This window comes from Tyto alba, unplaced genomic scaffold, assembly GCF_018691265.1.
Source record: "Tyto alba isolate M040663 unplaced genomic scaffold, T.alba_DEE_v4.0 Super-Scaffold_42, whole genome shotgun sequence".
Lineage (NCBI taxonomy): Eukaryota > Metazoa > Chordata > Aves > Strigiformes > Tytonidae > Tyto > Tyto alba.
This window is the reverse complement of record NW_024881318.1, coordinates 16,172,815-16,186,178: the sequence shown is the minus strand read 5'-3', so window position 1 is coordinate 16,186,178 and position 13,364 is coordinate 16,172,815. Positions and strand designations below refer to the sequence as shown.

Here is a 13,364-nt window from a genome sequence, read left to right as displayed (position 1 = left end):
TTTCTATGGTTTTTTTTCATGCGTATAGCTTTGAGTTAAATGGCATTTGCTCTTTACAGAATATTGTAAATAAATTCAGTTCTGCAAAGCACTATCAGGAATTATTGTACAGTAAATACTTAATTCCACTAATTTGTATCTAATTGCATGTGAAGCTTCATTCTTATTTAATAATATTGCAAGAATTTTGAAAATCCTATGTTTATGAAAGCAATACACTGTATTTATGCTGTGTTTCCTCTGTCCTGAAAATCATCATATCCATATGCTGTGTTATATGCTAAGCCACATGAAGCCATCTGCTAATGCAATATTGTTAATGAACAGTGACACAGAGAGACTGTTGCCAGGTATAGGGTTTGGTTTTCTTTTTTTTTTTTTTTTTTAATTTTGCACATGTAGAATCAACACTGTTCAGTCAAATGCACGGTTGAATTGATCAGCTTTTAGAAGCTCTGCATGATACGAACTGACCACCACCACAGATAAATGGCTATATTTGACCATAAGATGCCTCTGCAGAGATTTAGCAACTTCATGCTTTTTGTATGTTTTCAAGAGTAGAGTGAGTCATTTATTCTCAGGAAAGATAATTTTCACGTATGCAAACTCTCATAAATTATAACGAGCCCATGGCAGCCTCAGCTACCTTTTCTTGTTGATGATGGTGTCTCCTCTCTAGGCCCAAAACTGGGCTCAGTGCTTGCCAAACCTTACCTTTCTTCACAGCTCCTTCATCCTGCCATATGAAAAAGCCATGTTGTATGGTTTCTTTCATTTTGTAGCCGTTCATGAATCCCCCTCATGTCACACTCATGGAAAAGAAAAGCTTGGAAGACTGACCCCCCAGACTGCTTGAAACACTTCGTAGGTGGTGAGGGGGCTGGAGCACAAGGGTCTCAACTAGGACAAACAGGAGAAGGCCAGAAAATGAAGGATGGTTGTTTTCTTAATTCACTTTATGCCATCATTAATTCTCTAACTTTCATTAACTCAGTATGTTCTGGGAGGAGGAATTTTTAAGGGAAGAGAGTGGCTTATGAGCAGCCATAAAAATAGAGAAAGGAGGAGGTGATCTGGTTTTATAGGACTGCAGGACTTAAGGCACCACATAAACCCATGCTACAGGAGCTGAGGTCATAAAGCTTCAATTCCAGTGTCAGACTGGGAAAGAAAATTTGCAATGTTTATCTATGACATTGTCAATATTTTCTTTGAGGTTTAATGCCATCAGAACGTTAAAATTTGTATAGCCACTAGTGTCTCTGGTCTGTTACACAGAGAAATCCGACATTGACTCAGGCCCACGGAGTGACTGTAGATCTGTAGCAACATAACAAGAACTGTGAAACAGCAGACAGAGGAGACATGTGACCATCATGTATATCAGTGTTTTTATTTACAAAGGTATTCACAGAAAACTGTTTCAGGAACTCACATTATCATCTTTCTCGTGATCTTTCCTTTTGAAATTCACTGTGTGTTACAGAACACAAAACAGAATAGAGTCAGTTTTTCTTTGGAAATGTCTCCATATAAACATCCTGTAGTTATTTCTAAGACGAAAATATTAACTTTCCTAACGGTTCTTTGTCAAAAATAGCAAGCAGACAAAATACTATGTAGAATTTTAAAAACAGTGTTTAAAACAAGAAAAATTGTGATGGTGCTCATTCTGAAGTTGAAAATGTATTTCAGGTGTTACTGAAAACAATCTAAAATGTTACTAATTCATGAGAAGGGATAAAATAAGTATTTCTTTCAGCAACAGACATGCTAAAATGTTAAAAACGTTAAAGGCATTGAAGATTTGTACTGTGGTGCTACTAATTTAAGAAGTTCCACCTTTTCTGTCCTTTTACATTAGTTCAGGACTTGAGTTATCAATATGATCAGTTATTGTACTTAATATCAGCTTTTATTGCAATGATGTGAGTTTCAAAGTTAGAAGTACCCTGGGTCTGATCTTTCTCATCTGGTTTTATTTCCCTATACATAAATCAATAAATAAATATTTTCTCTATATTGTGTTTACACAAATGGTACCATTAGATGAAGATGAGATGTCTGAAAATAACCAAGCCCTCCTCCCTCCCACTTCAACAGGAGCAGTTATGGCTGAAAGAAATGAGGCAGGAAGCAAGTCTGTCATATTATCTTCATGACACTTTGCTTTTTTTTTCTCTTATGAATGCCTGCCACTTATTCCCGTTTAGCAAGCAGGCTCAAACCATTCAAGGAAGTTTTGGTCCTTTTGTTTAGGGGGCTTGCAGTATTAGTAATATCACCTTTTTTTTTTTTTTTTTAATGTTCATTCTGTCTTTCATAGTGATCCCATTAAGTTTCTTTGACTTCCTTGAAAACAAATAACCTAGGTGGTTTATGGGAGACATTTTTATTCCAGATACACTACACAAGTTAGGATGAATTATAAATGTCTTTGCTTTGGCAGAACTCACAGGTTTAGCATTGGTGCCCATGAGTCGGCACCAGTCCCTGCAGCATGTCAAAAGATAAAGAGAATGATGTAATTAGGAGATGTGGCAGTGATGACATTTGAACTGTAGAGGGATTGATTCATAGAGGAAAAGGGTGGAAGTATCTGCTGTAAAATGTCTTCAAATTCTATTTGGCATGATAAAGCTATCAAAAATTATCTATAAAATAAAACTTTTCCCTCTAAATTTCCAGCATTCATATTCCCTAGCTGCTCCTTCTTTTTTTTATTATTACTTTTTTTTTTTTTTTTATTTAAGCAGCAAATGTTTGGGGACACTATGAATATCTGTTTGTAATTCTGTTGTATTCTATGGTGTATTCAGTTCCACACATTGCTCCTTTAGGTATGCAAGGTATGTTAATCAGTTGTATTTCCTAAAGTTTCCTTTTGGAAATGAACTTTTTACCTTCCCATGTATTAGTATATTACCTGTGTAGTAAAGATAACGACCTTATGTTGTGTAGAGTCATCAAACCAGAGAATATTGCCTTGTGTTGCACCAGGTAAGTACTTGCAGAAGTGGGAAAATGAAATTCAGTGTTTTCCACTTTGGATTGCACAGTAGACTGAGATAAACAGATCCTGTATGTTATTTTCAAAGAGAGAGATCTGTGACCTTTTATAAAAAATGGACTGCTTTTTGGAAGGATAATTATCAAAGGCTATGTCTGTCCCAAGGGGGAGAGGGAGTGGGGCTGTTGTCTTTTTAAGAATCCAGTGCTTTACTCCCCGAAAGCTGGGTGCTTGCTTGCCTCCCAGTGTTCAACGATATTATAGCACTTTTTCAGAGCGTGGGAGCTGCCTTTCCTTGCATCGCTTTCTAACCTCAGTCCTGACCATCTCTGTTCCATCTTACTCTGAAGTTTCCTAGTAGTGATGCACTGCTCCAGTTCAGTTCTCTTTTTTTTTTTTTTTTTTTTGTACGTAGACAACGAAGAAAAGTTGCTTGTTACTAGCTGTAACCCCTCTGCGTAATGCCAATAAAGACAGTGCCATGTGGACACGTGGTGGTAGGAGACCACCGAGGATGTGCTCAGCACCAAACTCACGGCAGAATCTGGCCTTTGAAACCTTCAGTGCTAATGCCGAGATTCAACTCTGCAGTGCAGCCATCCTGCATTTGTCTGGCAGATGAATTTTTGCTGCATTGGCCCCCAGCAGATAAGGTGCATCGGGAGGCAGGGACAGTGGTCGCAGCATACTGCAACCGAGAGGACAATCGGCAGCATCAGGCTCTTCAACACCGCTGTTTTCAGGGACCCTCTGCTCATTAGATGCTAAGGAGGAGAAGTAAAAACAACAGAACTGTGGAGTCTAAGGAGTGACACGAGGGAAGGAAAAAGGTTCTGGCAGACATGCCTTTTGTTAAAGGCTGGGAGCACCAGCCTGGAGTTGCATGGCTGGCAGACCACCATATAAGTGCAAATGTATCTCAAATGATTTGTTTTGCTTTTCAACATGCAGATCTCTCTTCTTTTTTTTTTTTTTTTTTTTTTGTTTGTTTGTTTGTTTGTTTGTTTGTTTGTTTGTTTGGTTTGGTTTGGTTTTTTTCCCTATAAAGTAAATGTCATCTTGCAATACCTTTTGCAAGTTACCAGATTCCAGAGATTTTGAGGGCTGAAGTACTTGTTTCTTTGATAAGTGCTGAAATTCCAACATAATGCCCAATCCTAACAACTAGACCTCTAGGAAATATATTCCAAATATCGTTAGATTGCCATAGCATTGAAAAACATGGCAATAAAACAGCTGTTACAACTATGGTTATGTCTGAGAGACAGATGGCACCTTATCAAGGGGTGTTCTTTTCTGAACAGGAATTTTGGGTTTTGGAATATTTTACTTGGAATGACTTTATACCAAGTATGCTTAAAATTAAAGATTTCAGTCTATGTCTCTGAAAATGCAATCCCAAATCTGAAAGTCAAACTAGATTCTTCTTTTCACTATTTATGATTGGCTGTAAAGATTAAGCAATTATTTAATACAGTGCTGTAGGATCCCTGTTACCTTCAGTTCAGGAACTCATGGGTAGCTCTACACCTCTATGTACATCACTGGATTTGCCTGTGAATAAGGGACTGGAGTTCAGCAGGAAATGCCTTTTCACGGGCAAGAGGAAGAGTATATATTTCCTTTGAGCCCCTTCATGTGTTTCAGCAGAAATAGAAAGCAATAAAGCCATTTTTGAAATCTGTTTATGACCATAAACATGTAATAGAAGATTTGAAATACACAGTAGGAGATGATTTGAGAGCATAAAATTTTTAGAGGTTTTTCAGAATAAATGTCAAGCAAGACAGACATGTGCTACCTCTACCCTATTGGAGCAAAGCAATTTATATGCCATCACAGAGTCACGCAGAAGCATGGAATGGTTGGTGTTGCCTCTGGAGAGGGCCCAGTCCAAGCCCTCTGCTCAGCACAGAGTTGCTACAGCAGGCTGGTCAGGCGGTGTCGAGTCAGATTCAGAGCATCTCCAAAGATGGAGACTCCACAACCTCTCTGGGCAACTTCTTCCAGTGCTTGACCGTACTTACCATAAAAAGGTGACTCTTTTTCTTATATTTAAATGAAATCTACTGAATTTCAGTTTGTGCCTATTGCCTCTTGTCCATTCCCTGGACAACACTAAGAAGAGTCTGGCTCCATCTTCTTTAACTCCTACCCCCATCAGGTATTTACACACACTGATAAGGGGTCCCTGTGAGCCTTCTCAGCTCCAGGTAGAACAACCCCTGCTCTGTCAGCCTCACCTGGCATGCCAGATGCTCCAAGTCCTCCATCATATTGGAGCTTCTTCAGTAAGTTCCCCTCTCTCTTGTACAGGAAAGTCCAGAACTGGACACAGCATCCTAAATGTGGCCTCACCATGCTGAGCAGAGGGGAAGGACCATGTCCCTTGATCTGCCAACAACGGTCTATCTACCTAATGGAGCCCAGGATGCTGTTGGCCTTTGTTGCAAGGACACAACACTGGCTCATGTTCAACTTGTCCACCAGGATCCCCAGGTCCTTCTCTGCTTTCTGGTCAGCCAGCCCCCAGCCTGTACTGGTGCTGGGGGTTATCTGCCCCCAGGTGCAGGACTGTGCATTTCCCTTTGTTGAGCTTGCTGGGGTTCCTGTCAGCCCAGTTCTGCAGCCCACTAAGGACCCTCTGAATGGTGGCACAACCCTCCAGTGTATTAGCCACTTCTCCCAGTGCAAACCTGCTGAGGGTGGACTCTGTTCTACCATCCAGCTCATTCGTGAAGAAGTTGAACAGGACTGGCCTCGGTATTGATCTCTGGGGCACACCACCAGCCACTGCCCTCCAGCCAGACTCTGGGCTGTTAATCACAACCCTGACTGTTCAGTCAGTTTCAATCCAGCTCCCCTTCCACATATCTAGTCCATACTTTATCAGTTTGTCTATGGCATGTCATGGGAGAGACCGTCAAAAGCCTTATTAAAGTCAAGATAAACAACATCCACTGCTCTCCCCACATCCACCAAGCAAGATGTCTAATCAAAGGAAGTTACCAGCTTGGGCAGATGTGATTTCCCCATCATCTTAACTCCAGGATAATTGTTGGTAGCTATGAATTGAGAACAACTTTATTATCTCAGTTTTAGTACCTGACCTGAAAAGAAAATTTAAGGTATTTTATTTTCAGAGTTCTTGTCTAAGCTGATCAGAGACTTTTTCACAAATACAGAGACGATTTTTTTTTTTCTACAAGATTTCAATTTTATCCAGCATGAGGTTAGATGTGAACTCTGAACAAAAGTGGAAAGGTTCATTGAACAGCAATGCTAGAAATCAGTGTTGAATAATTAATTTGATCATTATGCAACGAGCATATTCATTTAGTTGGTCTGTGCAAGGAAAAAACACAGGTCTTTGAAGAAATAGTATCTCGTTGTCCCAAGGAATGGATGAGTGAGGGAGAGAGTTTAAATAAGAGTGGGCTACCTTTATTTTGTTATTTCCTACACTGAATAGTCTGCAGTCCTCCCCAACCAGGTGGGTCAAAGTTTGAAAAAACTTGCACAGATGAATAAATTGTTCTGTCTCCAGCTGCTTTTTTGGCCCAATTTGCTCAGCCATTCTGTGAATCTGTATTTTACAGTTAAGATTTTGGGAAGGACTCTGAGGCTATGCACGAACATGGGCTGAGAAACCTGCATATATCTGCAAATTCATATGGATTTGAAATAAATGGTTCTAAGGAAAACAACTCCCTGCAGCTAGGGAACATGTCTAAGGCATGTTACCAGCTACACTTTACCAAAGGAATGAGTTAACTGGCTGCCCAGCCTTTATTTGCAGACTCTGTCTCAACTGCTGCTGCACTGCCTGAAGCTGAGAATGTACCCAGAGGAGATTCTTATAACTGCCTAATCATGATAAAAAGATATTTTCAATAACACCCTCTGAATGGATTGATCAGACTTCTCTTTTGAAGCAGGAAGGAAATAACCCTCACTATAAGATCTAAGCTCCAAATCTAATGTCCTTGAGCTCCACTGCGCCCATACCTGTACCTGCTGAAGCTCAGGGATACGGATTAAATCAGAGTTTCTGCACAGACACTTAGCTGAATAATAAGTTCTAAAGCAGACAGTCATGAATAGGAATGAAGGGGACTGGCTTTTACGGTTACAGTGAGTGCCAGAATACCTCAAAGAGAAAGTGAGGCAATATCTCTACTAATGAGGCTTTTCAAAGGGAAACCTCGAAATGCAGTTGGAGGTTGTTATTACATTAAGAGCTTGGTTAGTTATTTGAGGGAGGGACGTATTTAAAAGTCCCTAGGCAATCAAAGCCAGCGCCTAATGAGAATATCTGGGCTTTGAAGGTTCTTCCAGTTTGTCACTAGATGTCAGCCTAGACCTTCAGTTCCCTATCATTTTGTAGCATTGTCCACCTCTACCAGCACCCCACCAGGAATCTGTAACAGGAGGAGACCCGTCACGAAAATCTCTTAAAGAACTCTGTAAGTACTGTTTTGTATTCTTCAGCTTTGTTTATTTTAGGCCAGGAAAAGATGATAGTTACAAATGAAGACACGAACATTCGGAGGAAACAGGAGTGTTTTTGAAGCGTGTTGTACTGATTACTGAGGAAACCCTCAGATACCCAGTAGGATTTGTTGTTAATGTGTAGTCTCAGAGCTGGAGCTGCAAAGACCCTCTGTGCAGACCACAGGCCTGGTGCTGTGTGCACACTCAGAACTGACCCTTCTTTGCAATGCCCAGGCTGGTGATCCTGCCCATGCAACACAGAGCCCAGATTTCATGCACTGATAGTTGAGACTCAGAGCACGTGTGAAGCAAAATTTCTCTCTGCTCATGCACAGCTAGAACAGTGCTTTTGGCCATGCTGGATACACACTGACCCACATAACCTGAACTGCCGGATCAGGTTGCTTTTGGCCTAAACCAACATTTGGCCAATTGTGGGTGGGTTGTGCCTCTTTTGAACAGAAGATTCATGACCTACACTTGATGGATCAGCACCTTGAGAGAGCTGCTCTCTAAGTCCATAGTCCAGTCCCTACACACCCAAGGTATTTTCCTATTTGGATGATTTGCCAAATGTAAGGTTTTTATGCCTTTAGTGATCAGATATCTGGGGCTTCCTCCGAGTATGGTATCTTGCTAGTATTCTGGGATAACCAGGGTTTTTTTCTGAACATCATCTATTTTACTGTGTTGCTTTGCTGACATAAAATTATGTCTACATTGACACCCACAAAAGCACATGGGTTTTGTCATGCTGAGCACTGAAGAGAATGTCTTTTAGGCAGTTTGCTATCTACTGGAATTCATAGTTATGCTTTAGACACCTGGATAGTTTTTTATGTATGCACAAGAACATTTAGGCATCAGGATAGGGATTAAAATTACGGCAAGCCAAGCAAGAAACTATGGTATTCAAAAGCAAACACTAAGAAGATAGTCTGGCTTTGAGATTAATCCCCTTTTCTTAATTTAGGCACTTTCTCCTGGCCTACAGAGACACAGTTAGATCTCTCTGAACACTGGAATTAAGTGTTCATGGTATCCTTTTCTCACACAACAGTTTAGCTTTCTTTATCTGTTAGCACAGGCATTAGGGCTTTCTCCCAGAATGAGACCCAGATGCATTTCTTGCAAATCCTTTGACAAATTAGGCTGCTAGATGTACAGGTCTAGAAAGCTCTCGGGCTCTTGCATGACATACTGAAACTTTAACTGAACCAGCACCTTGGTCCAAGTTAATCATTGTTCTTGGAAAGGGGAGACCTAGAATCCAGAACTGGATCCAATTTCTCTTCTGTATTTACAAGGGAAAAAAGCCTTGTCACTTTCCCTTTGGGTCTCACACCCTAACCACTATGCTGCAAAGAAGTGTTCAAGGGCTCTTTTTCCCTTTATGATCCAGCAATGGTGAGTGACTCATGCAACAGGGAACTGTTTCAAGCCAGAGGATTTGGGCAGTCATAGAGTAGTCCAGAGATTCAGTCATTCCCCGAGGATATGGAAGCAGGGAAGCTGAGCCTCCTAGTCTGTGGGCAAAAGCTCCACCCACTTATTTAGTGTTTCAGAAAGGAACAGGAGGAAGCATAATCTGCTCATGCATTGAAGGTGGGACAGGAGAAGCATATCTAGACAGAGATGCAAAGGGATGGGGGGAAATCAGTTAAGTTTACAGTGCTTCCTAATTTAGTGTGGCCTGGCACAGGTGTTCCTTGCTGGGCTGCAGAGCTGCCTCCCTCACTTAGGATACACACTGCGGCCAGTCCTGACAGATCCCCATGAAGCACAGAGATAATGCTACAGACTTAAGCAGATTTAGGCATGCTCAGGAGCAGACTTCTAGGCACAAAAAGTTTTACTAGAAAAAACTTTAAGTACCTACACACTTCAACTGGCAGCCAAGTCAGGATTTAGGAACTTAAAGGGGCAGTTGTACAGTACGTAGATGCTCAAGTTCTTCTGTGGATATGTCTGATTTCTTCAAAGTCTTTGCTTCTATAGAAGCACGTCCATCAGCTGCCAGCTCGCTTCTGCTGTTCTTCTCCAGTCACCTGGATCTTCCCAGTTAGCAAGCACCCAAGGCTGTAGCAGAAGTCTCTTTTGCCTTGAAAAAAAAACAGAACAGCTTCTCCTTTCAAGTTACAGAACCAGTTGCTTCCACACCAAACCTGAATTTTACAACAGGAGTTACCAACATGTACAGTAAACCTAATAGAGTCTACAAAGCATAATTGCCACTAATGGCACTGCAATATTCTCTGGAAAGAAATGCCAATTTTGCTCCACATCAGTACTTAGAGGTGACAAACAACCCCCTGCAGATTTTTTTTTTTTTTAGCAGAGTCGGGCAGATCTTGGAGTTAGGCAGAGGGGGAAGTGGCTGGAAACAGAGAGGGGTTCTGAATATTGTATCTATATATTCAACCCATATGCAGTATTTGGGATTAACAAACTTGTGTTTTGACAACAAAACAAGAACTGCTGCATTCTTCCATCTTTTAAAAGAAATATTTTTAACTTTCCATCTAAAATTATTTTCCTCATAATTTAAAAAATTATTTTAAAAAGTAACCCTACCATAAAAAGTTTCACAGCTTAAAGTTACACTTTTTTCATGCCCTTAGAAGTTCATTTTAGATCAACATCAAATTATTTCCCAGATGTTTCTCTGGTACACAGGCTGGGACAAGCATTATCCCTGCACTTCTCCAGGGTGTGAGAGCACTGAACCGCAGGCTTGAGGGCTGCTCACACCAGAGGAATTGAACACTTTATCAGAACAAAAACCTTTGTGCTTGGTCTTAGGTGAACCCAGAAGTATCCTAGAGCAAGTGGCTTGAAGCAGCTATGATTTGTGTTTTCTCCTTTTTTTTTTTTTTTATTTACAGTTGTGCTGATATCCTGGAGTGAAATACAAACAGTCTGAAGCACAGCAAGAACAAAGCCTGCAGCCTCAGTGCTCTGGGAGAGACACCCGCCTTGCCGCACAAGGTTTGGGGTGGTGGGCTTCCCTCCCTGGTGCAAGGCTGGGGAACATAATATTGGGGGGCTCACACCCTCCCCTCCAAACATGGGCAAAGCAACACCTCTCCATGAAGCTGCAAGTCCTGTCCTTGGGTTTCATCCTTGGCTGTTAGGGTTGCTCTCTATTCTGGCAGCAGCAGAGGGGATGGGGGGAGATGGGAAAGCAGATCCCACACAGATGCAGAGGGGAGCACAGTGCTGCTCCTCCCCTCTCTTTCCTGGGTCCCTAAGAGAGAGGAAAGGGATCAAGCCTGAACAAGCAGGAGCCTTATACCCACTTGTCCTGGCTGTTCCCATCAGGGCAGGTATGAAACAGGAGGTAGGCTGTCTGATCTCTGTGCCCTCACTGGAGCCCAGGGAGCAGTGACCACAGCTGGGCAGGCATCATTTATGGTGCCATGCAGCTGTGAGAAGGCAGCCCAGCTCCCTCCCCCTGTCACAAACACGTACAGAGGGGTGGGAGGGATGCTGGCCTCTTTCTGCTTGCACCTCCAGGTTGGGGGGACACAGCTGAGGCCACCCAGTCTTACTCCACCCCACCCAGCCCCTCTCCTCCCTATGGTGCCTTGCACATCCTGCATACTCCTGTGACCTTCCCCTGTTCCTCTTCTCCAGAGGAGGTACAAGCACTAAAAAACATTTCCTAGAGACACCGCAATCCCCAGTGCACCACCACTGCCTCCTCCTACTCCTATTCTCCCGTCTGGGAGACATTTTCAAGACAATTGCCATCAACAAGGTTCCAAGAGCAGACACAACCCCAAAAGAGCATCTCTCACACAGAAACCCTCCCTTACCCATCCCTCCTCCCCTTGTCCCTACCTGGCATTCAATATCCCAGGGCCATACCTTGCACAGAACACACAGTCCCACCCCCCTGAGCCCCCTGCCCATCTCAGCAGCGCTGCTCCGTGGAGCTAGCAGGCAGCAGGTCATAGCGGCTGCTGTACATTACCACCCCAGGGGGGTAGTAGGCCACCTCCGGCTGGAAGGCTGCAGCAGGGGAAGCAGCAGTGACGGGTTGGGCAGGCACCAAGGCATGCAGGGCCTGCTCCTCCTGCTCGGGCTTTGTGGTGTCAGTGAAAGGACGCATGGTGGTGAGGGAAGGTGAGGTGATCCTCCAGAGGAGGCTCTTCAGTGCCTTGCGAAACTCCCTGCGCATGAGGCAGTAGAAGATGGGGTTGAGGCAGCTGTTGGAGTGGGCCAGGCACACGCTGATAGGGAAGAGGTACACTTGGGAGAGGAAGTACTCAGTGCTGAAGTGCACCACGTTGAGTTTGATGAGGATGCCCCAGGTTGTGAGGGCTTGGTTAGGCAGCCAGCACAAGAAGAAAGACAGCACCACAATGGACACTGACTTGGTCACTTTGGAGCGGCGCTTGGTGCTGGAGCTGCTGCAGGTGCTGCCAACATGCTTGTCACTGATGAAGCGCACCAGGAGCAAGTAGCAGAGGCTGATGATGGCCAGTGGCACCACGAAGCCCAGCAGCACCTTCTGGATGTGATACAGACCCAGCCAGAACTGGGCATTGCTGCCTCGGCCCTCGGGGAACTTGACAAGGCAGAGCACATCATCAAAGACAGTGGCAGTGGTGGAAAAAATGGCATGGGGCAGGGAAGCCAGGATAGCGGACAGCCAGATGAGTGCACAAAGCCACTTGGCAGAGCAGCAGCCACCCAGTGGGTCACCTCGCCGCTGATTCTTCAAAGCGGAAGCCACAGAGCGGTATCGAGCCACACTCATGGCAGTGAGAAAGAAGACGCTGGCATACATATTCATGGCTGTCACATATGAGACAATCTTACACATTGCCTTGCCAAAGAGCCAGTTGAAGTCCAGCGCATTCTCCACTGCCCAGAACGGCAAGGTCAGCACGAACTGGAAGTCAGTCACTGCCAGGCTGGTCACGAAGAGGTTGATGGACGACTTTCTCCAGCCTTGTTTGCTTTTCATCAGGTAGAGCACCAGCAGGTTGCCCACCAGCCCCAGGGCACACACCACGGAGTACACCAGCGAGATGACAATCCGCACGACGTCAGAGCTGTCCCCCTGCATCCCGTCAGCTCGCTCCAGGTCCATGCTCTTGAAAAGCTGCAGGAAGGACACGTTGCTCCTGTTGCCCGTCTGGGCGCCCTCCAGGAAACCCAGCGGCGCGCCCCAGGACTCCCAGTCCGCTCCTTCCTTCATGCCGGCGGCCGGCGAGCAGGCACCGCGCTCGCACGGCTCGTCCATCCCATGCTAGGGGAGGGCGACGGGTCCACGGGAGCCTTTCCCCAGACCCCCGAGCAGCCGTTTCGGCGGGGACGGAGGCAGCGACTCCCTCGCTCCCGCGGGGCCGCGCAGCTGACGGCGGGGCCGCGCCGCGCCGCGGTTATATCCGCGCCGGCGGGGCCGGGGCATGCGCGGTGCAGCGGCGGAGCTCTCCCGGGTGCTGAGCGCGGGCGGGCGGCCGCGCCCCCGACCTCCCCCCCCCCGCCCATCCCCTCCCCGCCCTTCTCACACCGCCTTCATCCCCGCTCCTCGCCTCCCTCCTGTTCCGCCCGCACCGGCGTGTGAACCCACCGGCCGGCGCGTTTCCGTGGGCTCAGTTTGGCCCGACCCGAGGCGACGCCCTCTCCCAAAAAGTCCGCTCAGCGGGTCAGCTTCAGAAATAAATTCCCCCTGCCCTCCCTCCCGCGCTTGGGATGTTGTCCCACCTCTGCTCAGGTGCAGGGCGAGTCGGAAACAACCCGCGCGTTCCTCCCCGAGAAACCTCGCCACCAACCCTGGGCGCGGCTTCTCCCCGGTTTTAAAATGAAGGGGCGCGGGCAAAGAAGCCGTGAAGTGCGGCCGCCG

The 13,364-nt window shown here is 45.2% G+C and overlaps 1 protein-coding gene across 1 annotated transcript; it reads right to left on the bottom strand.

The window, feature by feature from the left end:
• Positions 1-7,509: 7,509 nt before the first annotated feature.
• On the bottom strand, positions 7,510-12,910 carry RXFP3 (relaxin family peptide receptor 3). The gene has a single exon (XM_032992322.2). The coding sequence runs from the start codon at positions 12,759-12,761 to the stop codon at positions 11,424-11,426; it is 1,338 nt and encodes a 445-aa protein (XP_032848213.1). The 5' UTR covers positions 12,762-12,910; the 3' UTR covers positions 7,510-11,423.
• Between the last annotated feature and the right edge of the window lie 454 nt (positions 12,911-13,364).